The sequence below is a fragment of the Ylistrum balloti genome, unplaced genomic scaffold (assembly GCF_031769215.1).
Source record: "Ylistrum balloti isolate Yb309-2 unplaced genomic scaffold, AGI_CSIRO_Ybal_v1 Utg369660, whole genome shotgun sequence".
Taxonomy (NCBI): Eukaryota; Metazoa; Mollusca; class Bivalvia; order Pectinida; family Pectinidae; genus Ylistrum; species Ylistrum balloti.
This window is the reverse complement of record NW_026781911.1, coordinates 562,545-587,846: the sequence shown is the minus strand read 5'-3', so window position 1 is coordinate 587,846 and position 25,302 is coordinate 562,545. Positions and strand designations below refer to the sequence as shown.

Here is a 25,302-nt window from a genome sequence, read left to right as displayed (position 1 = left end):
GACAATCATACTGTGTATTGCTAAAACAGTACAGTTGTCCCTTACCAACCCCTTACAAGCTATTACACTGTAATTATTTGTAAAGATAGACGTTTGATGAAACTCAGACTTGTTTGAGTATTTTAGTACTTTTAAAAGTGCGAGATGTTTGGTGACAATCCCAGAAGAAGTAAATGATTTTCTAGTGATGACAAGTAACCTTGACTCAACAAATCTGAAACCCAAATTTTATGAAAATACCACAAGGAATGTAGCCATTAGAGTGCTGCCAATGATTTGCTTAATTACAAGTGACCTTGATCTCTAGTCAAAATCCTATAAGGAATGAAGCCGCTAGAGTGCTGACAAAAATCTTGTAAAAATAGTAACAGAGACCTTGACCCTACAACCTTGAAACTTGAGCTTTTACAAGATGTTTTTTGTGCTAAATAAGTGTGTGAAGTTTGATGAGAATTTTGAAGGAATGAAGCAGCTCAAGGGCTGACAGACTCACAGATACAGTGACAGATTAACATTGGGACAGAAGCTATAGTCCCTCTCACCTCCTTTACCTTGTTTGTGTGTTGGGAAGCACCCAGTAGCTATCTAGCTAGAGTAGATAGGATAAAGGGGAAACATTTTGAATAGAACAAATACATCTACATTAGAGAGAATAATCAAAACATGATTGAAATGTCATCCATTACTTTTTTATCCTTGACATGTATATCCACACTTTTCATCTGTGTAAGATTTCCATGTTTCACAGTAGGATTGAAAGAGGACAGATCAAAGCATTAGCTGTCCTCTCTCAAACATGTTGCACAATTTGGAGCTTATAAATACTGACAGAAAGAATAATAAGTTCTGGCTGAGAGAAGAATATATATTCTGAGAGAGTGAATGACATCAATACTGGTAGGGGGCTCAAGAACAATATCACAGGCAGGGAACTTGACAACAGCAATACTGGTAGGGAGCTCAGCAGTAGCATCAATACCGTAAGGAGTTCAAGAATAACATCACTGCAGGCAGGGAGCTTGAGAACAAGTTCAGCACTGGCAGGGAGCTCAAGAATGACATCAGTCGGGAGCTAAAGAAAAACTTCATTACTGGTAGGGAGCTTGAGAATAACATCAATACAGGTAGGGACCTCAGGAACAACATCACTACAGGCAGGGAGCTCGAGAATAAGTTCAGCAGTAGCAGGGAGCTCAAGAATGATTTTAGCCAGGAGCTCAAGAATAACATCAATACTTGCAAAAGGATGAACATCTATACCGACATAAGAAATGTAAATACTGACAGATGATTAACAATTTATAAATCAACATAGTTCTTAAAAGATTGACAAGAAACAAATGTATGTAAATCAAAATGTTTTATTTTTTCATATATGAGACATGTTTGTGGAATGTGTTTTACATACAGTAACAAATATTTAGAGCCAAGGACAAAACATAATATGGCATTGATAATTGTTCTTTTTTTTGAAAAGAGAACCTATTCAATAACTCTACATTATATATTTTTAAAAAACAAGAGTGCTTTGAGTATACACAATATATATTTTTGATAAAAAAATACATCTTATCCCTTGGTTGTTACATAATCATGTCAATTTTACATATAAAACTTTATACAACATTAGTTTACATGCCTCTGGGTGATACAAAGGATTGTAAAAAAACATCACTCATATTGTAAGTAGGTACAAATATACAAATACATAAAAGTTGATTAACCATAAATTAAAAACAAATATTAGTGACAACAGACAACTTTCATACTCAACATGCTTTGGTGTTCAATATGTCTTAAATTCTTAAATATATACAATCTAACTTCATGATAAAAGATTTCCAGCTATCTCCTGCTTTCTATTCAACAGTGAATCAGGCATTTCACAAACTTGTCTGGCCATATTCATTGCTTTTTTTCCTTCATCATTCTAAACTTCACTGACAGTTTATACAAAAAAAATAATAAACACTTCTGTGATCAATTATCTAAAGTCCTAAATTTCAGTTTGGGTAGTTAGTTAGGTCTATGTAGGAAAATCCATATCTTTAACATTTCCAGATCTATGTTCACTCAAAAATATTTCATACATTTGTATACAGAAAAACAAAATATCTCATATGATAGGCATAGTTTCAAAACTGTATTGTTTTCAAGTATTGTCTCTAGTCCTCATCTTTACCCTGTATGATATATAAAAGTGAAATTCATATTCCTCATGTATATGACAACAAAAATATCTCTCAAGGATATGATCTCTGTATGTGCAGAAGTATGATAAATAAAGTATCTTATAGCACTGTTTTTATTTACAGCAAAGAGCAGCCATAAATTGAAATTTAAGTGAATGTTACACAACTGTTGTACAGTATACAAAGTATATTTCATCCTACAAAAATGTATCAATAGAGACACTGCATTCATATCTCAGATTATGGTCCCTTATGACTCGGGCTGATTAGAGGAGACACAAACGTGTAGATCTTAATATAACAGGATTTACCATAACCAAATTCTGCTACATACAAACCTTTATCATATAAAGGTAATTCAGTACTGTCAGTTATTTGATGAGTGTGGAGGACAATTAAGTTCTGGTCCAATCTACACAGGAATAGTGAAGTATTCAGGACCCTGTATCAAAGGAACAACCCTTGTAAATATTAGCCATAATATACTTCTAAGCTAGAGAGATCGTTTCTTCATCAGTGGAGCATAAGCCAGAGGTTATGGGTTTCATTGCTATCAAATGATGACCACTGTTACAATATCTCTTACATCTTTAATATGTAGTGATTACCACATGTCTACACAATCACAATGGTACTACATGGTTACAGAAATTATCTGGAAATTTCTTGAATAGTCATGATTTATGATCATAACATTTCATTTATTCGATCAGTTTTAACTCAAAAAGAAATGGTGGGGTCAAAACTTAACTATTTTGCAGAGCTGATTGGCTGATGCTATTTAGTACTTAAAAGTTTTTCACCACAAAACAAAAAAGAAGTTTATGAATCAATTTTAATATGTTATGAAATGTTTTGAATTTGGTACATAGAAAGAGGATGTCCATACAATTTGCATTTTATTTATTTCCATATAAATTTCCATATAAAATAAAACTTAAAGACAAAATTCAATTTTGAGCTTTGCTTGTTATATCAGCCTTCTGTTACTACAGATGTTTGTTGTGGTATATTTTTTCTTTGCCACCCAAAGAATTTCACCAGAATCCTGGGAGTAACCTACAGGTTTAGTATCAAACTAATGTAATTGATGATTAAAACCTGGCTATGTATCTACCTCAGGACGGAACACCTGTGACAGCTTCCTAGTATGGAGCTTGGCTGCAATACAATTGTAGTTCCTGGTATCACAAAGGGTTTGTTCTATAATGTCCCACTGACCACGGCTAAAGTCGAGCCGACACACAATGTTGCGATATGTTGGGTGTGTAAGCCGTGCACTTTCTGTCATACCACATGCATACAATGCCATATTTACAACAGCAAGCCCCACATTGTATATTGCCTTTTTTTTTTTTTTGTGTGTGTGTGTGTGTGTGTGTGTGTGTGTGTGTGTGTGTGTGTGTGTGTGTGTGTGTGTGTGTGTGTGTGTGTGTGTGTGTGTGTGTGTGTGTGTGTGTGTGTGTGTGTGTGTGCAGGAAGTTCTGGGCCTGGACGCCACTGATTGTTTGCCACACTAAATATCTCAACAGACTTGAGAGCTTGTCTGTTAATAGTGTGAGAACTTTGGGAATAGATCTGACCGCCAGCAATATAGATCTCATCATCAACAATGCATGCACCGAAATTAAACCTGGGAGTGAGCATTCCAGCCCTTGTGATCCACTGGCCTTTGACAGGGTGGTACATGACAACTAAGTTATGTGCACCAACACCTGTACGTCCCCCTAGTAGGAATATGTGCTCCTCATGAACAACACAGGCCAGATCTACCAGTGAGGTAGGGAGCATGCCTTGATAACTCCATCGATTCTTGTCAATGTCATACACCTCAATGATTTCAGTAGGATGCTGATTCTCTGTCAGACCCCCAAAACAATATATTTTTCCACCTAAAGAAGCCAGAGAAAAGTTTGATTTGGGAAATAACATTGGAGACAAGGCCATCCACTTGTTGTGATCGTTGTCATAGCGATAGAAATCTTTACTTACAACCCTTTCTTCAAATTCATCTAAGGAATCATCGGAGTCAAAGTGCTCACCACTGTCAGAATGATAAATATAGTTTCCACCTCCAGCAAACAAGGTGTTTTTGTCAGTAACAACACCAGCCAGACTTTCCACATCAAAATCACCATATCTTCGAGAAACAGGGAAATCATTCATAAAAAAGGCCTCTCTTGTTAAAGGGTTGTAACAATTAATGTAAGGTCGACGGTTCTCTGTTCCTCCCAGTAGTAACATACAGTGCTCAGGTTTAATCATACCAGAACGCAAAGACAAGCTAAAGGTGCTCTGTCCCTGATAGGAATGAGGATTACTTTCAAACTCCTTCAGATCTTGTAGAAGAGATACACAACTCTGGTCACTAAGCATTGAATTGCTTTTCATCACCCTTTCTTGCATGAATCGTAAAGAAATGAGACCAAATCGAACCTGTGTCATCAACTGTCCAAGAAAACCAGTTCGCCCATCCTGTGCTCCAACCCAAGCTAATACAGCTTCAAAGACAATGTCCTCTTTGTCAACGTTTAGTTCATCACTGCCAACAATTTCCTTAACTTTATCCACAGGAAGTCGTAAGAATTCCTCACACTGGTAAACATCCATAAAGTTTTTTTCGATATGTTCCCTTGCTTTAACTTGCAGTGAAAGACAGCTATGAGCCTGGGCAAAGCAGTATATGCCAACACAATTATTATTGTCAAGCTGGGTTTCCAAAAATCTTGCACAGGCCTTTTGAACTGGAATGATCTGAAATAATGAAGCTGCTGCCAGCAAATTCTGAACATTCTCTTGACAAATTTCCAGAGTCCCTGTGTAAGCGTAAGTCACAACCTGGCTCACTGATTCAAAGTCCACCTCAAACAGCTCCACTACATCTTGCCTACTCTCATTCAGATCCAGTGTAAACATGGCTTTGAAGTAGGGGCTTGCAGCTGCCAGTACCACACGATGAGCAGGCAGTTTGTGTCCATCCACACTCAGGGTCACATCTGTCAACAGGCCGTCATCATAAAGCACCTTCATTTCCTTCAGGAACTGTGAACTATGCACATCATTATGGAACACCATGGAGTCCATGCTATTGTAGAAGACATTGTAATCCACACTGTCGCGCTCAGACAGCCAGGAGTCTGGACTGCCTGGTCCGAAGTTGTCACATCCAGACATTAGGCATGTCTAACCTACAAAATGGAAACAATAAAAAATAGACATTAGGATAAGATATGGAATATAATATCTTCTGACATCTATAGGCATGCGATACATATTGCTGTTGAACCTGTTTAGAAAGACAACTGAATGAAGCAGAGAAAAGTGGCCACAATAGGCAAACAACAATTATTATAGAGTTCCTAAATGTATTTTGTACTATGAATGTATTACAGTAGCCTTTATAGACAGGTATTCATTTTATGCTGGGGCTTTTTAAAGAAAATTTTACCTTTTATATCATACAGCATAGTGTTATTCCTCACATCTTAGATTTATACAATTCATAATATATTATATTGGCAATATTAGTTGTAGTCTAAAAGTAAAATCAATATACATGTATGGGTAATGACTTTTTACAAAACACCATGTACCTACCAAGTATGGACGTCATCATTCTATTAAGACATCCTCATAATATGATAAATAAACACCTGATGTCTAAAGAGGCAACTTATAGCCCTTAAAGATATGTATACATACAGGTTGCTAGAGTAAAGCATATCATATCTACATCAGCAGATAAAACTGAGATGTGAGATCTATAACCCATGTACTTGTCTGATAAAGATGTTGTCATTAATTTTCATGTAAGGACATTTAAATGGCAGATGTTTGATAAATGATAGAAGATATAACAGCAAGATCATTTAGAATATTAGAATAATTCTAACAATGCTAATGTTATACTGTATAAAATGTGTGCGACGAAATACCCAAAACTTACCAAAAACTGCCAAAATGCTTACAATATATTTAAAGATGACAGATGACACTAAAATTTATAACATTTGTGTTTAGTTTACGTTGTTCTCATGTCAGCCTTGGGTGTGTAATGCTTATCTCCAATACATCAGGGCACAGAAGGAACAAAAACTAGCATATCTGCCTTGATTTCAATAGATCAACATTGTTAGGGACACAATTAACGAGGATATGTTAATTAATATGATAAATTATGTCCATCAATTACAATATGACTCAACTCTATATGAACAATTTGTAAGAAGTCGTTAATATAACAACAAAGGTAAGTATCAATATATGTATCGCTGAAATTAAAAAATACATAAAAATCAAATAAATATATTGATTAATACATATCAATTTCACATTTATTTTCACAAGATTTCTGCTTAATTCACATATTTACATATAAAAACGACATAAACACAGCATAAATATTGCAGATTTTTGAAGTATGTATTTGGATATATATATATGAGTTTTTGGTAGTTCTGCATAAGTTATGAGTCGTTCTGAGTATTTCGTTGCGCTGTATATTAACAGGAGAAATATATATATGACCTTAAAGTACTGATAGTTGCACTGTTGGTTGGTTGAACTGGTGGTTGGAAACACTATAAATTTACAAGCTGTAATGTGGTTATACTCAATACCGTGTTTTAGTACTACATTAAGATGTAATCTAAAGAGAAAGAGTCTATGTCAGTTCAGAGAGTATTTGTTAATCAGTGGGGTGCTACACATTGGGTATGGATACTGAAAGGCATGCAAGGCAATAAAATAAAATATGAAAATTAATTCAAGTAATTTCACTTGCAACATACCCAAGTGTCAAAAGTAAGTGGGCTATTTATTGCCCAACCAGTTTCATGCTTATATGCAAGGCTTCATCAGGATGAGGCCTCACTTACTGGAACTACCTGGATTAATTTGAGATGCAAATTACCGACTTACTGAAACTACCTGGATTAATTTGAGATGTAAATTACCGACTTACTGAAACTACCTGGATTAATTTGAGATGTAAATTACCGACTTACTGAAACTACCTGGATTAATTTGAGATGTAAATTACCGGTTTACTGAAACTACCTGGATTCATTTGAGATGTTAATTACCGACTTATTGAAACTACCTAGATTAATTTGAGATGTAAATTACCGACTTAATGAAACTACCTGTATTAATTTGAGATGTAAATTACCGGTTTACTGAAACTACCTAGATTCATTTGAGATGTTAATTACCGACTTATTGAAACTACCTGGATTAATTTGAGATGTAAATTACCGACTTAATGAAACTACCTGTATTAATTTGAGATGTAAATTACCGACTTACTGAAACTACCTGGATTAATTTGAGATGTAAATTACCGACTTACTGAAACTACCTGGATTAATTTGAGATGTAAATTACCAGTTTACTGAAACTACCTGGATTAGTTTGAGATATGATCTCGTTACATAACGCTAAACTACATTTTTTTTTATCAAAGGGGCTGAATTTGTTAACGTAAGATCAGAATAAGGTCAGAATACATACATCTGACCATCCAATCATTCAAAATGTAATTATCAGCAACCCCCTCCCTCCCCCCATCGCGTGTGATTTTCTATGTATGATTCCTGTTATTTAGTAATGAAATATCTATATTCCACATACAGAACGTCATATTAAAGTTTTTTTGTACCGCTGATGTTGACCCATTTGTAATTATGCCTACTCATCCTGGATATATTTTTTTCGCAAAAGCTCTTGCAACAGAGTTGCATTACCATGCCTTTATACGTGTATATTGTGACTCTAACGTGAATACAGGTACTTCTGTACTCAATTTCATTAGAACTTAAGATAAAAAAAACCAACACACAACAACCTTTTAAAAACTGAAACTCAGTCCACAAGTACCTGTGAACGTGAAATGAGGACTTGCAATTGTTTACAAGGAATCCGTTGTCACCACGACTGGTGCAATGTGTTGGACATATTCACATATGATCCGCTAGGCTATAAAATCAAATACGAAACAATACAAATAGTTCAATGCTAAACAATGCTTACATCGCTCCAGAGCGTAGAAACTTGAATGGACTCCTTCTTGTTTACGAGAATATCAGAAAATGTCAACATACGCAAGGACGATAACTCTTAATCTTCCGTGGCCGGATGTGAAAAAAATTAAGGTGTTTTATCCCGTACTTTATGACATAGTGCATCCTAGAGTGGGCTTCTTGTAGTTCGATTTCGTGACTCTTTTGGAAGAGTTATTTTCTCCCTTCAAACAATTTAAGTATTGTGTAATTAATATCTAACAGTCAAAATCCAAGATGGTAACCTGTCAGCCATGTTATGTTTTGATCAGTCCCATGATCAAAAGGTACCACTGGGGATCAATGGGAATCCACATCTACATTGTATAAAGTTAAATCTGGTGTTTCTCTAGACATCAAGATAACAATCTTTCATTGTCATTATGATACAATGACGGCAGTAGTAGTAGTGGAAATAGTTATTGAATAATTAAAACAGTTTGAATATTTCAGCAGATAAGGCAAACTTGAAACACTCTTCGTTTCAGTTTCTCAAAATCAGATTCCATCAAATTTCCGTGCAATGGCTTTATTGGAACTTGCGAAGAAGTTGAAGCTTTGTATTTCAAGATGGGTGTTCATGATTGCCATGTTGAACTTTTGACAAAGCTGAAAAATAACAACTCTCTCAGCTTTCTTTCCTTAACATCCCTATCAATTTGCTTAGTGGCATTGGTGGAAATTGAGAGGTTTCAAATGTGCAGACATGCCATGATGGTCACATTGGATGTCTGACTGACCCAAAATATTACAAAACTTGGTCAGAATGATCTCTGGATAATTTCAGACAAATTTCAGCTGAATCCAAACTGTGGAACATAAGAAGTTGAAGAGAGGCATTGCTCAAGGAAACCATGACTGCGCAACCATGTTACAAAATGGCTGCTACATTGGACTTTTGTTAAATTGATGTTACACAAAATTCAGATAAATATTGTAGGTGGAGTTATCCAGACAAGATTCAGTGTTGCAATAAAAATAGATACCAGTAGACTTATAAAACTTTGTCAGGTGCACATTTGTGTTTGATGACCACATCAGTGATGTGTCACAAGATTTGAACAAAAACTGTAGTAGGAGTTTTGACAAGATTCATTCTTCACAGTTCCTAAAAACAGGGGCAAAACTGAATTTAGGAAGTTTGATAAAAAATATCTGAAGTTCCAAAGCTTGTGTTTGATAGTGTCTGAAGAGTGTCAGGACATTTAAAAAAAAAAAAACTTAAGTGTTGTCCAGACAAGTCTGTCTTTAAAAAATCATTGTAAAAGGGACAAAACTGCAATATTAAAGTCAAGTCCTAAAGTAAGGACAAGCTTACAACTTCAGTATATGATGACTGCATACCAGGGTATGTAGTTATACAAAGTTTGGGGGGGGGGGGGAAACCTGCAGGAGGAATTGTCTGGACAAGATTCCGACATAGATGGGCAACCTGATTCCAGTATAACACTCTCCCTACCAATAACTATATAAGTTGGATATTTTCTCTTCTTTGCACCTAATCACTTCTACATGTATTTACAGGTGCCAACATTATTTACAAATGAAACTTTAAGGAATTGGAGCTAAACATTTAAACCACTTTCCAACAAATATCAAGATCAATCTTCAGAGTTGTAAACACTCAAAATGACCACTATTGGACCAACTTATTTATTTTTTTGTTTTGATAATCAGCTTTAACATTTTAATGTGAGAAAAGGAGGAATTCCCACATGAAAATTGGTAATAATTTTTATAATTTGTGACTGGCCCATTCTGTACTCCTGAAGAATCAGATAACAACATTTCACAGTCACAATTCTTGACGTGTGGGGCCGTTTTTATTACATTTGTTAAAAAAAGTTATTTCTTTGAGGCATTTTTTGAAAGTTCAACTTGCATGAACTAATGATGATCATGTATAAAATTTAAGCAAATAAAACTGCTTTGTTTCTTGGTGGCAAACTAAAATGTTATTTAATCGGAACTTTTTTCCAGAAGTGAAATTTGATCATGCATAAGGTAATAAGAACCAATTCTACCCCTACTTCCCTATGGCCACACCCTTTCTCTCTAAATGTATAACTTGAATCTTCACCACATTTTAATATATATTTCCAGTCAAATTTGGTAAAAGTTCATCCTGAAATTAAGAAAGAAGAAATTGTCAATTTGTCAACAGACGATATACACTATGTCATAATCTCAACATGTCAAAATATTAATGACTTATTCCAATCATTTAATAATAACAAACATTGTCTTACATTTTAAATACATTTATTTGTTCAATTTCATACATATCCATTTACATAAAAGGTATATAACATACCATAAATACACTACAACCAATAATGTCTGAATGAAAAAAATTGTAACAAAATACAAATTGCCAATAGTAAAAGGCATCATACAGACGAGTATATGGACTTCAAAGAAAGCACACAAAACACCTATCTCATAAAAAGCATAAAAAAGTATGTTATATGTTATGAAGACAGAATCTTTTCTAGAGTTGCCTAGATTATCCATGCTGTGCTCATGACTGCGAAACAGTTTGGTTTGTGCATATCGGCCTTGGAGTTCTGACACATATCAGGGGAAGGTTTAGTGTATAGTACTTTATATTTCAGACTTAATGTACTTTTCCCAATAGGACAGGTTTTACTAGGGATGATCGTTTACTGCCCAAGTCGGTCTGCAGATATCTGGCATCGAGGACTAGACCAAATGAATCAATTGGCATCACAGAGGACCTGCACTGACAGATGTGGTATGACTATTGATGAGAATGTACTTGTTAACAGCTGGTCACATATCAGACAGAGGACTAGTTCTAACAAAATATTTGGTCCCATAGAAAACCTGTCATGATGAGGAATTTACACTCTATGACAGTTGATCTTTATAAATATGTATTAGACTCGGAGGACCTGTGCTGACAGATGTGGTAAGACTGATGACGAGTTTGTATTCTTTGACAGCTGGTCTGTTTGTATCACAAGTCGGCAGTATGTGCCCCCACTTTGTCCTTTTGAGAGCCGTCCTGGGTTTATACAACAACATCCTTGAATGTCCTGAAATAAAAGCAGAGTATCATGCATATTGCAGATTAAATAATGGCATGTCACTGACACAAGTAACTCAAACCACTAACTTCTATACTTCTTAATTATGTCAGATTTACAGGAAACTGCATGTAATTCCATGTATCCTTTTGTTGATGGCTTACTGGACCAGTTACCATATAAATGAAATTCAAATTCTAAATCATAAAATTTCATACCAGTTGTGGTTTATGAACTACTATTCTATGCAGAGTTAACTGGTGAATAAATTGTCTTGAAGATGAAACATTTGTCTTGAAATATTTTGTTGTGGTTCCAGCAAAATGGAAATCTTATCATTATTCTTATATATTGCTCAAGATATGGTCAGATTACAAATGGAGCTACTCTGACAAATGTTTCAAACATTTTTATAAGATACTGCAGTTACCTTCACAAACTGTTTCAGATCAGATGGTACAATAAGCACATGTGGAGTAACTGGTATCCTCCCTTTGTCCTCAAAGTATTTGTAGTCAATGTTGACTTCATCAGCAGGAGGACAGAGTGGGTAGTAGTTCCTCTGGGTAAGAAGATGTTGTGTTAGTCGTCCTAGACGATCTGTTGATCCAGGGATGTTGCTGCAATATTCAATATTAAATATCTGTGATATTACGTTTCATACACATGAACTTTATACTTAATAAAATAGTATCTAAATTTTCTAAATTACAACTTGTAACAACAGATAATGAGGAACCCTAAGAGTCCATCATTGTGAAATAGCTGTACATTCTATAATCTATGTTAGACTGACTAGCCAAATGTATATGAACCAGATTGATCAGACCTTAATAGAAACCCCTAATTCCCCTTTATTTTGTTACTTATTCACTGTAATGTGTATCCCTGTACCTACTTCCCCAAAATTGTTAGTGTAATTTGAGCTCTTTTATTTTTTTACCGGTTCACTGTAATGTGTGCCCTAGTGCATTCTTCTCTTTTTTTGTTACCTGTTCACTGTAATTTGTCTCAGTACTCCTGGGATTACGATCACTTTTGTTAACTGCACCCATGGAACTTGTCATGGCAAAATTGAAGGCACAAACTAAGTAGATTTGATTGGTTCAAGGAGAAAAAACTGACCAATCACAGGCTGATATGCTTCTTATGCAAATTACAAAGGAGTGATACCAAACATCAAAGCTATACCAAACATCAAAGCTAGTAATGTGACCGTATTTTTCCAAATCATAAGCTTCATGCAAAAAAAAATAAGTGTTGCAAACAAAACAAAAAAATCAACAAAAAACATGATTGTGGTATCATGTTATAAAATGACCTCCCTGGTTGCGGTATAAAAGTTTTGACAAGGTAGAAAAATTAACACTTTGTTGGCTACCTTTCCTTTACATTCCTACTATATTTTTTTTAGATCAATGGCACCAGTGAAACTTTACTTTGGAAGTTTGAAATATTTTTTTCAAGATGGCAGCTATGGTGGCCATCTTGGATTTCAGACATAATTGCAAAATAAAAACACAGGGGTAAGACCATCTTGGAATCATTTCATGCAAGTTTGAGCTCAATCCCACCGAAGTTATGTAGAAGAAGTTTAAAATGTCAAACGTTTATTCAAGGCAGACAATAACGGACGAAGCACAATGGCTATTGGTCACCATGACCTAAAAACAGAAAGCGTACAAGTTCACCAGTACGAGAGAGTATTGGGGTTTTTTAAATGAGTACCTGCCCATCACGTGTTTGTGACTGAAATTGATCATCTAGAACTGTCATTTACAATCGTATACAGGATGATTTGAAGATTGAAATAGAAATAACATTCTTGTGGATTTTTTAATATAAATCACAATAATATCTTCTGGACTTTTAACAGTTACTTTGAAGCCATAGCAGAAGTTTACAATAGCCCTTTGTGTTCTGGGATCGATAGGTCATCGGGGTATAGGTCATATTCTAGAACGATTGCAGTTTTGTTTACAATAGGAATGGCTTCATGTAACTTACAAGAAGAAATAACATGGGACTATAAGAATTTGGTCAGCATGCAAGGGTTTTCAATAAAAGGTGTGGCTTACATGTGGATTAAATAGAAAAAATCAGTAAAAATTGGCCCTGCAGCTTATAACCTGAAAAATACGATAGTCTTGTTGTCTTGTCCACAAGGTGTTGCACAGGGAACCTTCGATTTTGTTTAATGTTCCAGGGGTGCAGAAAGTGAAAGTGATTGTAATCCCTAGAGTATCCAGGATGTGTGCCTACTTCTCCTTTACTTTGTTACTTTCATTTGTACCCATTTTCTCACAGCAGCTACTAAGTTTTCACTGATGAGAATTTTGCTTAACTTTGCTTATTGTTGTGACACTGACATTCCTGTGAGATTACGTACCAAGAGATTTCCTCTGCACCTAGCTGCATAAGGATGTCTGTGGAAGTGATTCCAAATACTACATTGTCAACACACACAGTACACGGGTCAGGCATGAAGTGCAGGTTCTTGGACAACTGCAATGAGCAACATAATAAAGTTAGGGCAATAGCATTTTGAAGAAGATGCCAATAAAAATCTATAAAAACAGCCAATTAAGCTAAAAATAGAGAGAAATGTTTATTAAACAAAATTGTGTGTACGTGTGCAGAGAAAGGAACGCATTTATAAGTATATGTCTTTTGGGCAGATTGTAGAAAGAGGAGAGAAAATTCAGGTGGGAAAGACAGTGAAGTAGAAAGGATGTAATATGATAAGGTTTTCAAGAAACCTAGAGTACATTAGTAAAAATAAATTTTCACTATCAGATATCTGCCAGCATTCACCATATTCTTCTAGGGGTCAGTGATTCTGAACTCAGATGTTGCTATAGCATCTTCCAATCAAAGTAGACATTTCTCTCACCATGTGCGTGAAATGCCACAAGTCTTTACAAAACCAATGGAAATGCTTTACCTGTTTTAAAAGACCAGGAGACCGGGACAGGAACTTACAAAACAAATTATCAATTTAAGTATTTCTAAAGAAAATTTGTAAGACAAAAGAAATCTGCATCCAACCTATTCATAAGACAGAATTTACTCTTTCAGTACATTGGAGTTTGCTTTGAAGACTTTCAAAGCATGCTACAATATGCTGTCAAAGGGAAGCACCAACATATATATGATGAATGCATGCTCCTTAATTCAATTTACAGTATTTACTCTCCAACAAATGAATAGCAATCCTTTTATTCATCTTTTTACCAACTTACATTTGGCTTGAGGTTCTTTGGATCAAATGGAGGTTGAGGATATACATAATCATGGTGGATATCTCTGTAAGAAGGCACCACTATGAACTTGCATCCCGAGCTGTAATATGAATGAGCAGTTACACATATTATCAAGATGTTTTTGATTGGATAGCAGTTTTTACAAACATCTACTGAGTAAAATTTAGAGAACCATTTTTATTATTAACCATTTTACAATAATTCTGCAACTTGGCCTAAACAATTAATGTCATTCTTATCTAGACCCAAGCAGTAATTTGCAAAATAACCAGGCAAGTCCCTGGTCTTGTGAAAGATAAAAAACTTCCATTGTAAAAATAAAATAAAAGCCCCCTATCAGCCAGTTTGTTTTTCTTATCAGTCCAAAAATCAAAAAGTATTTTCTTATGAAATATGAGAATGATCCAAAAAATACTTCTCCATAAAAAACAGACAAACCATGGCTGCAGTTCCAACAGCCAACCCCATCTGATGATGGTGGAATAAAAATATAGCTCATACTACATCTGCTAACAGCTGTCTTGGGATAGAATACGTATGATAAAATGTTACATCATCATAACTCACTTGTCTGCAATGTCACTGAGACTTTTCATTTGCATCCAGAAAAGTTCATCATATGAGGTTGTGCAATTTCCTTTCTGAAAGTACAATCAGATACCATATGTCCTGTATTTTGAATTGATGCACTGTTCTGAGCACAGTATACCTAGTATGTTGAAACATGTCAACATTAAAACCAGGTCATCTATACTAATTGTTTATATGTTACTAGAACCGGACTTGTGTATTAGGAATCCATCCTAGGAAGTTTACTGAAAATTAATGAAACTGCCCACAAGGACACTGGATCCCATTTTCTTTGTATTATAAAACTTAAGTTCTCTGTTAGCACGCTCTCGGTTGTAAAATATTTTACAGAAAGTCTTCACATCATGTTCCAAAATCGACATTAAGTTGTCTTTCCTATCACTTTTTCAAATTTTCATGGCAATCCATTGACACTCCTACAGTTATCTATTGATTATTATTAGATACTAAAAAACAAGGTAACAATCACATCTTACCTCAATCTGATCGTTTTTTACATCAACGAATGGACCAAGCTACAAAGAAAATGAACGATTAGATCAATGCTTTAATGTATAATCATGAAGAAAAATATTGAGACTTTGAGCGATAACACTCTAAATAATTTCTGTTGTAATGATATACAGTGGAACTTCTCCAAACTGACCATGCATGAGACATGAATATTTGACCAGCTGAGGAATTTTTGGTTTGCAGCAGTGAACCAACTTAACTGGTCCAGACTTGGATATAATTAAAGCGATTCCATTTTATATCAACCAGTCTGTTCTCTGTTTGCCAGTTCTGTTCTGTATATCACATTAACCATTCCGTTCTCTATCAGCATTTACATGCCCTCCATATGCTGCATATTTTATTGATTAAAAATATTTATATTTGTAAGTGTCAAAATAACATTATAACTTAGATGCAAAACTACATGGTGGGAAAGTTGCACTGTACATGATTTACAAAGATCAGTGTTTTGTATATAATAATCAATTATGAAGAGTTCCCCAATCTGGAGCTACAGTCTGATTTGGTCCAGTGGCAAGAAAGAGTAGTACATCTCACCAATATACAGACATCTGGGGAGTCTCGGTTGATGTATTTACACAGGTCTGTCAGAGGTTCGTAAGCCAAATTATCCGAAGTTGTAAATGGTCCTGTCGCAACTATTACACTTAGTTTTCCTGAAAACAAAATACTGTACAGATTCCAGACAAAGAGATCAAATTACATAATTACATTCAAGAAAAATACTGATACAATTGCAGTACACATCTCTTACCACTTTTAATATGGAAAAATGTGAGGCTTTAAAATTTTTATTTAATTCAGTATTTCAGCTTCCTAACAAAATTTCAGTCATCAGAAGTTCAAATGAGTAAAATACTGATATCTTAATGCTTACTGAGTTGTCATGGTTTCAAAACAGTTGGTTCTATTTCTGGTCTATCTGTAATTATCACCAGATTTCCCAACAATAAACTTTAGTAGACATCAGATACTTCCATGGAATCAACTCCGGCAATTTTTATAAGGAGTGTAAAAGTGATGAATTTGTTATGTTGACAAAATCAATAGCAGATCTGTGTAGCTTTGTTACCATGAAGTAGATTTAAATGTACGGATGACAGAGGCAGCTGGCCAATATGCCCTGTAAATGATTCCTAGATATCATAGTAAATTTTCACTTCTTAATTACTGATTGAAATATACTGTGACTCTAAATATATTGGTATCCGTCGGTTGTAAGTCTGGAGTACTCTTAAATCCTCTTGTAGTTAGTTCTCCACGAGTAGCAGGTTATGATTATTTTTGTGACACAATATGGTAATAGTTACAGTTGTAGTAATGGTGGTTCGAATAATGAAGATTGACAGGTATCTGTTAATATGTGACAATTCATGGAAACTGCTCGAGGGCGGAGCTCAGTGTGAGAACACCCCCAGCAGTGACAACCTCACCCCTCGGCTCAGGGCTGGGGGTAAACTAAAGATGAGGATGAATTTTTACACAAGGCCGGCATAAGGGACAGGCATCATGTGCTCTCCGTAGAAGTGAACCCATGTGCTGAACCACGACGCATCCCTGAATCCATAATTGTTACGAAATAAATAATCAAATAACGACAGTTATTAATACAAATAAACGTAACAAAAATAAATGGAGTGAAAAAACACAACTCCAACAAACAAATACGAACGAAAGCAAAAGCTAACGAAACGTAAAAAAGCAAAGCAAAATATACGGTCGAATAAATAATACGACCGATAAAAAGCGAAAAAAAAAACTTCACGAAAAAACCGAACAGCGCAAAACACGTAGATACGCGCTCGGTGCGTGGAGTATAGCAAAATGGCCGAACAAAGGCCGAACAAAGGCCGGCCGATTGAGGCCTAAAAGCAATATATTAACTAAATAAACGTCTGCAAAAGACTGTTATAGTTAAGGATGGGTTTAAAGCAATAAACCGATATATAAATAATAGGCTATAAGGTAGACTTAAGCTAAAAGGAAAAGGAAGGCACTCAGCTGAATATAGCACGTCCGCCCGCTCTGGTAGCCATAAAGATAAGAGGAAGGGAAATAACTCTATGTTCATGACGTGAAGGCTCATGGTCGTAGGGAGGGCGGGATTTTTGAATCTTTTGTTTTTGGGATACAAAGATGGGTGTAGGTACCATATTTGCATACTAAAGTTATGGTAATTATTACTGAAATGAAAACTAATTTTTACACAGAATGAAACAGTTATTCGCAATGGTACAAACTTGGATATCAATCTGTTTGTGAAATGATAAATAAACTTATCATAAACTTATAAGTAGAAGGAACTTATCATGTTCCTTACAGTGATTTGTAACAAAATTCCTTCAGTTTTGTTATAATATTTCCATGTCTTTGTTCAGATCCAAATACTGTGATAAGGTGAATAACTGTATAATACTTTATTGTAGGTGAAGCATGACTTCACCTTGCTGAGGTATCACAAACTTCACATCTAAAAAAATCAAGTTTTACCTGCTTCTGACTTCACAGCTACATCTGGTAGAGGAAGACTGACACCCTTCAAATGAAGCAAAAAAGCATCAAGTAGATATCACAGTTTTGGACAGACAACTGAAATCCAAGAGGATTCTTGGCGCCCACCATTGTTTGAACTTCATGTTCTTTAAAAATTGGATCTTTTCACTTCTTAACTTTTATTTGCTCTTAATTGTATGGAATTTACAAATTCCTCATAAGAAATAATAATAATCTTTAACTATCAATTAAAACATGGTCACCTGTTAGAAATTAACAAACCTTCATCCTACTTTAAGCTATTGTTATGTCCCTTCAATGTGAGTTATATACTTTCCAAATATACTAAAATATATCTTAAATTTCTCCACTAACCTCCTCCCCGTATGAATCTCCTATTAAATAAAAAATTTCCTAAATGTATTTTTAACTGTCAAATACAAAATGGAAATAATAACAGACTTCAACCATTGGTTCCTTGATCAGTTTCAAAATTAAAATGGTGCAACTAAAGTGCCAGCATATGAAGTTTGAGAAAAATCCTTCAGTTCTTCTCAAGAAATATTGATAACAAGAATGGCTTACAGAGGGACTATGGACAAAAAGTGATTTGAATAGAAATTAATATAAGCACTCTAAGATGCCTGATCACAACTACGAACAAAAGTAAAACAAGATACTGGCTAATCAAATGACCAATCGGAACCTTCATACAATATACTTAAAAAAAAATCATGAAGACTTATATATCTACAGAAATATCAATGAGGAACAACAGATAATGCATTTGTATATTCAATGTCCCAAAACAATGACAGGTGCTAGACATTTACCTGATGTAACTTCTTTGCAACAAACTTTTGCCCAGTAATGTTTATTCCATCCAAAGCAACAATCTGAAATGGACCAGTGACATTTTGATAGAAGTACAGATATAATTTAAGCTGTTTTGATTGTAGTAGATCTGCAAGTAGACAGTGTTCACTTAATGACATATTATCATTCCTATATATCAAAACTTGCAAAAAATACAGTAAAAACATCAATGTGACATTAAAAACATACTGTACGAGGGCCAGCAGTGACAGGTTATGCTCCCCGATTGGGACAAAATTCAAGAATGAAATATAATTAAGGGCATAAGAAAGTTATGATTCTTGTGCACTACCCCCTATCTCCGAAGGAAGTTTCATGTCATTACCTCTTATAGTTTTTAATGCACAAAATTTAACTATGCAAAATTATAAAGGGCAATAACTCCTAAATTATGCAAAAGTGAATAATGGTTCTTAGGCACTGTACTTCTTGCTCTGATCTATCTACCTATGAAGTTTATGCTGATACCTCTTATAGTTTTTGGGTTATGCCTCAGACAGAATTAAGATGGATGGACAGACAAAGCAGTGACTAAATGCTTTCCCTTCATAATGAGTGCAGGTACTTTTTGGGGTTGAAAATAACGACAAAATGCTTCCACTTGCATAATGTGCATACCCAAAAATTCAGTCTAAAAAAATCTCTGAAGCCAAGAAATCAATCACAGAATGTTCAACTAACATTGGTTGATTCCTTACTATCACATACACTACCTATGTCAGCGCTTGTAAACTCAACACTGGTCATCTGATGAAGATGACTGTGTAGTAATTGAAACTGTTTGTCTTATAAGAACTCCTATTCTATTGACATAACCAACCTGAAGTAAATGTTCCAAAATAAATGTGCATACCGCCCCTCCCACCCGCCACCCAACTTTGGACCTGTTTTTTTCTCAAAAGAAAACTGCACACATTTAGTGGGTTTTTATGGAAATGCTGTCATGCAGTGAATTCAATCATGTGACATTTCTGCATATCAACGAATGTTACAAGTGTAGTATAACCTGGAACATTTGTCATAAGTTGCATCATTCTGAAATTAATTGTGATGACTTAATAAGGACATAATGTCATACCAAATTGAAAACTGACTGCCTTTGTTTGATTTTGTCTTCCACATTTCGACTTTGAAACCAGTCAAGACTTACGAAAATAAAAATTTCCAAAATTTGTTTCATAAAATCTCATATGAAATGAACATTGATTTAAGGTAATACTTGAAAAATATCATTTTCATAATAAAAAACAATTTGCTATCTTGATGTCAGTGATATCCAAAATAAGAAATGAGAATAACAAAAGACCTCCAAATTACACAGTTAAAATGTCTGGATGCTGTATTAGCAACAGGGCTACTTGGTCACTAGTGATGACAGCAGTGATAACATACCTGTCCTGGGAAAAGTGAAAACTCTTGGAGCTCAGTCAGATCAACAGGGATACACCTGCCAGCAGATGTTTCCTGGGAGCCCTCCAATATCACAGACTTTGCGTTCAGCTTGCCAATACTGTCACAGCCAATCCGTCCCACAACGGTGACAGGCTCCTGGACAGGTAAAGCTACATGGGACAAGTCCTCTATCTTGTGCTGCTCTTGGAGCTGTTCCGCAAGGTCTTCAATCATATCATTGAGAACTGGAATGGTGAATGACATAGATACATATACCGGCAATAATGAATAACAGATCTTGTGTCCAAGTTAAAGGCAAATGCGACCTGCACCTTTTTTTCCAAAACAATTTGATGCGACTAAAATGTTATTTATGTTTGAAAGGTATGATTTCCTGCATAACTACATTTTAGATAGATTTCTGAGTATTGAGCAGTGTCCTTTTAATTTTTATCTTTAAAGTCCCTCATTAATTGTGAACTTATATGCCAAGAATGTACTGTAAGTGAATCCATACCTGAAACAAAAAACCAGTGACTAGTAGTGTAGGAAATAAAGCCTAGATTAACTTTTTTTTCTCTGATGTAGGCCATTGATCAAAATGTTTGTAAAAGTGACTTACTTTGGATACACAACACACTACCTTATTAAGATGAACCCATATCCTAACTATTAAGTTCCAGTGACTTATAGCATAGGAGATAGCACCTGGACAGTTTTTTTCTTTGATAAGGATCAATTATAAAAATGGAAGTCAGTGACCTACCTTTGATACATGAAAACTGCCGCTCTAAGGTGAACCCATATATTAAATAGAAAGTTCTAGTTACAAGTAGTATATAGGAGAAAGAGCCTGAACATGACAGTGAAAGGACATACACAATGCCAAAACTATAGTCCCCATGTTTCTGATGGGGGACTAAGGTGTTATACTCAAAACGAACAGGATGAGGGACACCTACAGGTACTTATCTGCCTGATATATAAAACATTTAAGCCCACTTAGATTAACCTTGTTATTTCAAACAAACAAAAAAGAGGATAAATTTGAAGTACCTACCATTAGCTTTTTCAGTTAACTTTTGAAACATGTACTTGAAATGTGGTTCCATTGCATTTCTAGAATCATAATATGCTATGTGTACATCATGACCTTGACCCTTCCAGTTAGTGTTGTCATTGATCCCCAGTGAAGCAACATTTTCTCCAGCATTTGACCTTGAGCTGAACTTCTTTGAGGGAGTTATCCTAAAACCAAACATATTTTTAATCAAACTTCTTCAGGTTCTGTAAGAAATCTTGATACTATAAACAAGGATTTAAGTATAAAATATCAGTTTCAAACATTCATTACTTAAATTTCAAGTTCAATATCATTTAAAATATGATAACAAAGTCAAATGGTTAGTACCCTGGTGAGAAGCTGGCAGGGGAGAACGGAACCATTGGACTGCGGACACTGTTTGTAAATCGTTTGACTGGTGGATTATCAGGAGTCAGCTGGCGCTTCTGTGATGCTGCAATTTTTTTGGAATTTGATGGTGTGGAAGCTCCTGAGTAAGCATTGTAAAGTTCAACAGCCTCATTCTCATCAATGCTGGGTGTTATCAAGGATGAATACAGCAAAACTTATGATTTAGCATGTAAAATGTACTTACCAGTGGTACATTTGATTGACAACACAAATGTGTGTAAATATTTCACATGTCTACATAAAGTAAAGGATACCCATTTTGAACAGTGTTGACATCATACACAGTTGGGCCAGACTTTTTAACTTGTGGTGTGCGAGGAGTTTTCTTGTTGAGTCTCTGCAAGCATGAATCAAACAAATTAGATGTCTTTTTAAAGACTTATAGATAACATTGTCTGTTTTAATATTAGAGGTCCCTTCAACAAGTGCAACCCTATAACAATAATGATTAAGAAACACTGTTATTTATACCGCTATTTTAAAAGAGGAAACTTAATTTATTTTTAAGATTATACAAAACTGAAGAGGTCCATGGATCTCATTCATCTGACAATTAAACATCCAGAAGAATTAGTACCCAAATGGAGTATCTAGTTGAAAGAAACAAGAGGCCAAATGGGCCTGTATTGCTCATCTGGATACTTCCACTCTGAACTTAAAACTAATTTTGTTCACAATTACATTGTTACATTTTTTCCTCAAAAAGATAAGGAATTGTAAAAAATTTGACCAAATACCAACAGAACATCATAATCTTAAACTCTTACCTTAAATTTTCCATATTGGGTCCTGCTCCACTGCAGAGAGCATGATTTGTTAATACAAAAATAAGTCCCTTTCACCCACAGATATTTGAAGCAGTAAGGCAAAAAATAGTTACAATTTTGTCCCTTGCATTATTGCATCATAATTATACAAAGCAAGCATTGGTATTGTAATTCACCAGTGTAAATAAAGCTTTGCAATACAGTCAAACTCCATTAACTCCCAAGTTGTCTGGGTTGTGAAGGCTTTGAGAAAAATGAATATTGGAGTTCTAGTTTCAAAGTTTTCTATAAGATTTTGTATTATATATAGCTATTTTAGGTTATTTGGGGCATATATATCTGCCATTTGGGGCGGAAATGCAAAATAGTATCTTTTTTTGTTAACCCCAATTTAGAAAGTTTTCCCAATTCTGAGGTTATTTGGGGCATTGAAAATTATGGTGTGAGAGCCCTAAACAGGCATTCCAATTTCTAGCAACAGAAAGAGGAAAACAATTCAGCAATTTATTCAAGACTTATATGTAGTTTATGAAGGGGATTTAAAGGGATGTCAATTAGATAAAAATTACTATCTGAATATCTGTCTGATTAGATATTAAAATATTTGTTTTTATGTTAATTCCATATGGTATGCATGGTTCACTCTAAATGGGCAGTCGTTACAGCCTAAGTCTACTGTACAATAACAATGTTTTGCCAATACAGAACAGAATGGAACCTATAGTGACTTGATGTTTTCAATATGATGACTATTACACACAACTAGTTATACTGAAAATGTTAAGCTTTAAGAAATAAGATCAATTTCTAGTCCAATGAATTATTTAAACATATAAGTGACTTATTTATCAATATAATAATCATTTAAGTAAGTCATAGCATAACTTGTTTCACTGTTCATGTACTTACGAAAATAACGCTAAATCTACATCTGGCACAATGGTGGACTTTATTTAGCTACAAGTATTAGGCCCAGAACAATGTCATTGCAAACTAAAGGTTAACAAAAGCTAATATTGAAAAGCTCTGTCATACTACACTTCTTATTGAAATTGGCAAGGATAATTTCTCTCATAATGATCAACATGTTCATCATTATTCACGAAGCTCTCAACGTCAACGTAGCAATCTAATGAGCACTACAGACCATACAAAAGCAATAAACATCGGTAAAACGTCACACTTGAAATTTGCTTGTCTTTTATTTTTTCACTTTATGGTAACTGATGTAGTGTTCTTCGGCTTTCTCTATTGATATTTAAGTCTTTTGAACACATTAGTCTGAGTACCAGACTAAGGGTGTGATTTCAGCTGTGCAGGGACATTTACATTGAGTGCTAATAAATGACTTCCTGTAAGCACTGTTTCTTATATGAACATGTTTTTATTGTGACAGACTGATTTTCTTTTCACAAACTAAGTGGTAATGGGGCATAGGGAGTTTGACCAGGAGTTTTATATAAGACAACAAAAGGACCCCAATGGAAATAAGCGTATATTATTACGCTTTTTGGGCTATTCTTGGATAGATTTGTTCAACATATATCAGCTGTCTTTATTGTGATTTAATGTTCCGGTGTTGCATGTTTTATTTATGTCAATTTTTCACCTTATGCACTATGTAACATGTATTTTATTTATCATGCTTTGTATACATTTGTGCAAATCTTTCCTGAATAAATTTATTATTATTATTATTATTATTATTATTATTATAAACCAACAAAGTACTTTGAGTTAAACAAGGTTTTCAAGTTTGAAGTAACAAAGTTTGACTGTATATGATAAGCAATGTTGTCCATATATGGCAATCCTTCAACACAAACCTCTCTGTCAAACTGATCCAACACTTCACAGCTAAGAGTCATGTTTCCTTTGGATTTCTTTGTATTAAAGAAAGCTATCCATTCTGTGCTGATTTGGGATGCATCTAGTCGGTACAGGACACACAACTCTTTTACTGAATAAAATATCGAAAATTATCATTGAATAGAAACTGCCGGGTATTAGGAACCTATGTATATTAAAGTCATACTATAGATTATAAGCTACTGACAAATTATGATATCTTTACATCAGTAACATTCCAACACATCAATGCAAGCTAACAATGCTTGAATGCCACGGGATGCCATGGTTATACCGTATTGTCGTGATTGTCATACACGATTTTTGCAATAAATCGCGTATGCTTTGGGAAATCGAAAGTATTCGACAACAGTTCCGTGTGGTTTCATTGAGCATCAATGTGCAGAATTGGATGCTAGATGCTTTTTTAACCATATTGATACCGCAATGTACCGCGGACTTACCAAAAGTGCAACTTATACAAACTAACATTGATAATGTTCATATAAATACGTTTTCACTTACATTTGTCTATCACATCTTGATTTTCAAGATCTACGCCAAAAATTGAAAATTCGTCCTTCAAGTCTTCGTCTGATGCCATTTCTTCACACAGATACCACAAGCCTTGTCAAAATTTATTCTTTCCCGCGTAATATTTTGTATACATCCGGTTGCCGCTTGTTTTGTTAATCTTTTAAAAACAAAGCAATGTATTCATGTATTTAAATGAGAACATTTTATATCATTTTACATTTCTTTTCACAATAAAAAAGATATT

General features: G+C 34.7%; 2 protein-coding genes across 2 annotated transcripts; both read right to left on the bottom strand.

Annotated features, from left to right (window-relative positions):
* Window positions 1-1,497: 1,497 nt before the first annotated feature.
* LOC132558627 (kelch-like protein 28) lies at window positions 1,498-8,269 on the bottom strand. Its single transcript, XM_060223227.1, has 3 exons — window positions 8,223-8,269; window positions 3,668-5,380; window positions 1,498-3,539 (listed from the first exon to the last, which is right to left on the bottom strand). The coding sequence occupies exons 2-3, from the start codon at window positions 5,364-5,366 to the stop codon at window positions 3,298-3,300; spliced, it is 1,941 nt and encodes a 646-aa protein (XP_060079210.1). The 5' UTR covers window positions 5,367-5,380; window positions 8,223-8,269; the 3' UTR covers window positions 1,498-3,297.
* Window positions 8,270-10,668: 2,399 nt separating this feature from the next.
* On the bottom strand, window positions 10,669-25,125 carry LOC132558716 (DNA polymerase alpha subunit B-like). The gene is made up of 15 exons (XM_060223315.1): window positions 25,047-25,125; window positions 24,500-24,633; window positions 22,161-22,243; window positions 21,844-22,029; window positions 21,493-21,680; window positions 20,433-20,677; window positions 18,998-19,060; window positions 18,162-18,207; window positions 16,209-16,327; window positions 15,632-15,670; window positions 15,132-15,205; window positions 14,544-14,643; window positions 13,691-13,806; window positions 11,732-11,921; window positions 10,669-11,310 (listed from the first exon to the last, which is right to left on the bottom strand). Exons 1-15 carry the CDS (start codon window positions 25,123-25,125, stop codon window positions 11,152-11,154), a joined length of 1,821 nt encoding a protein of 606 aa, XP_060079298.1. The 3' UTR covers window positions 10,669-11,151.
* Between the last annotated feature and the right edge of the window lie 177 nt (window positions 25,126-25,302).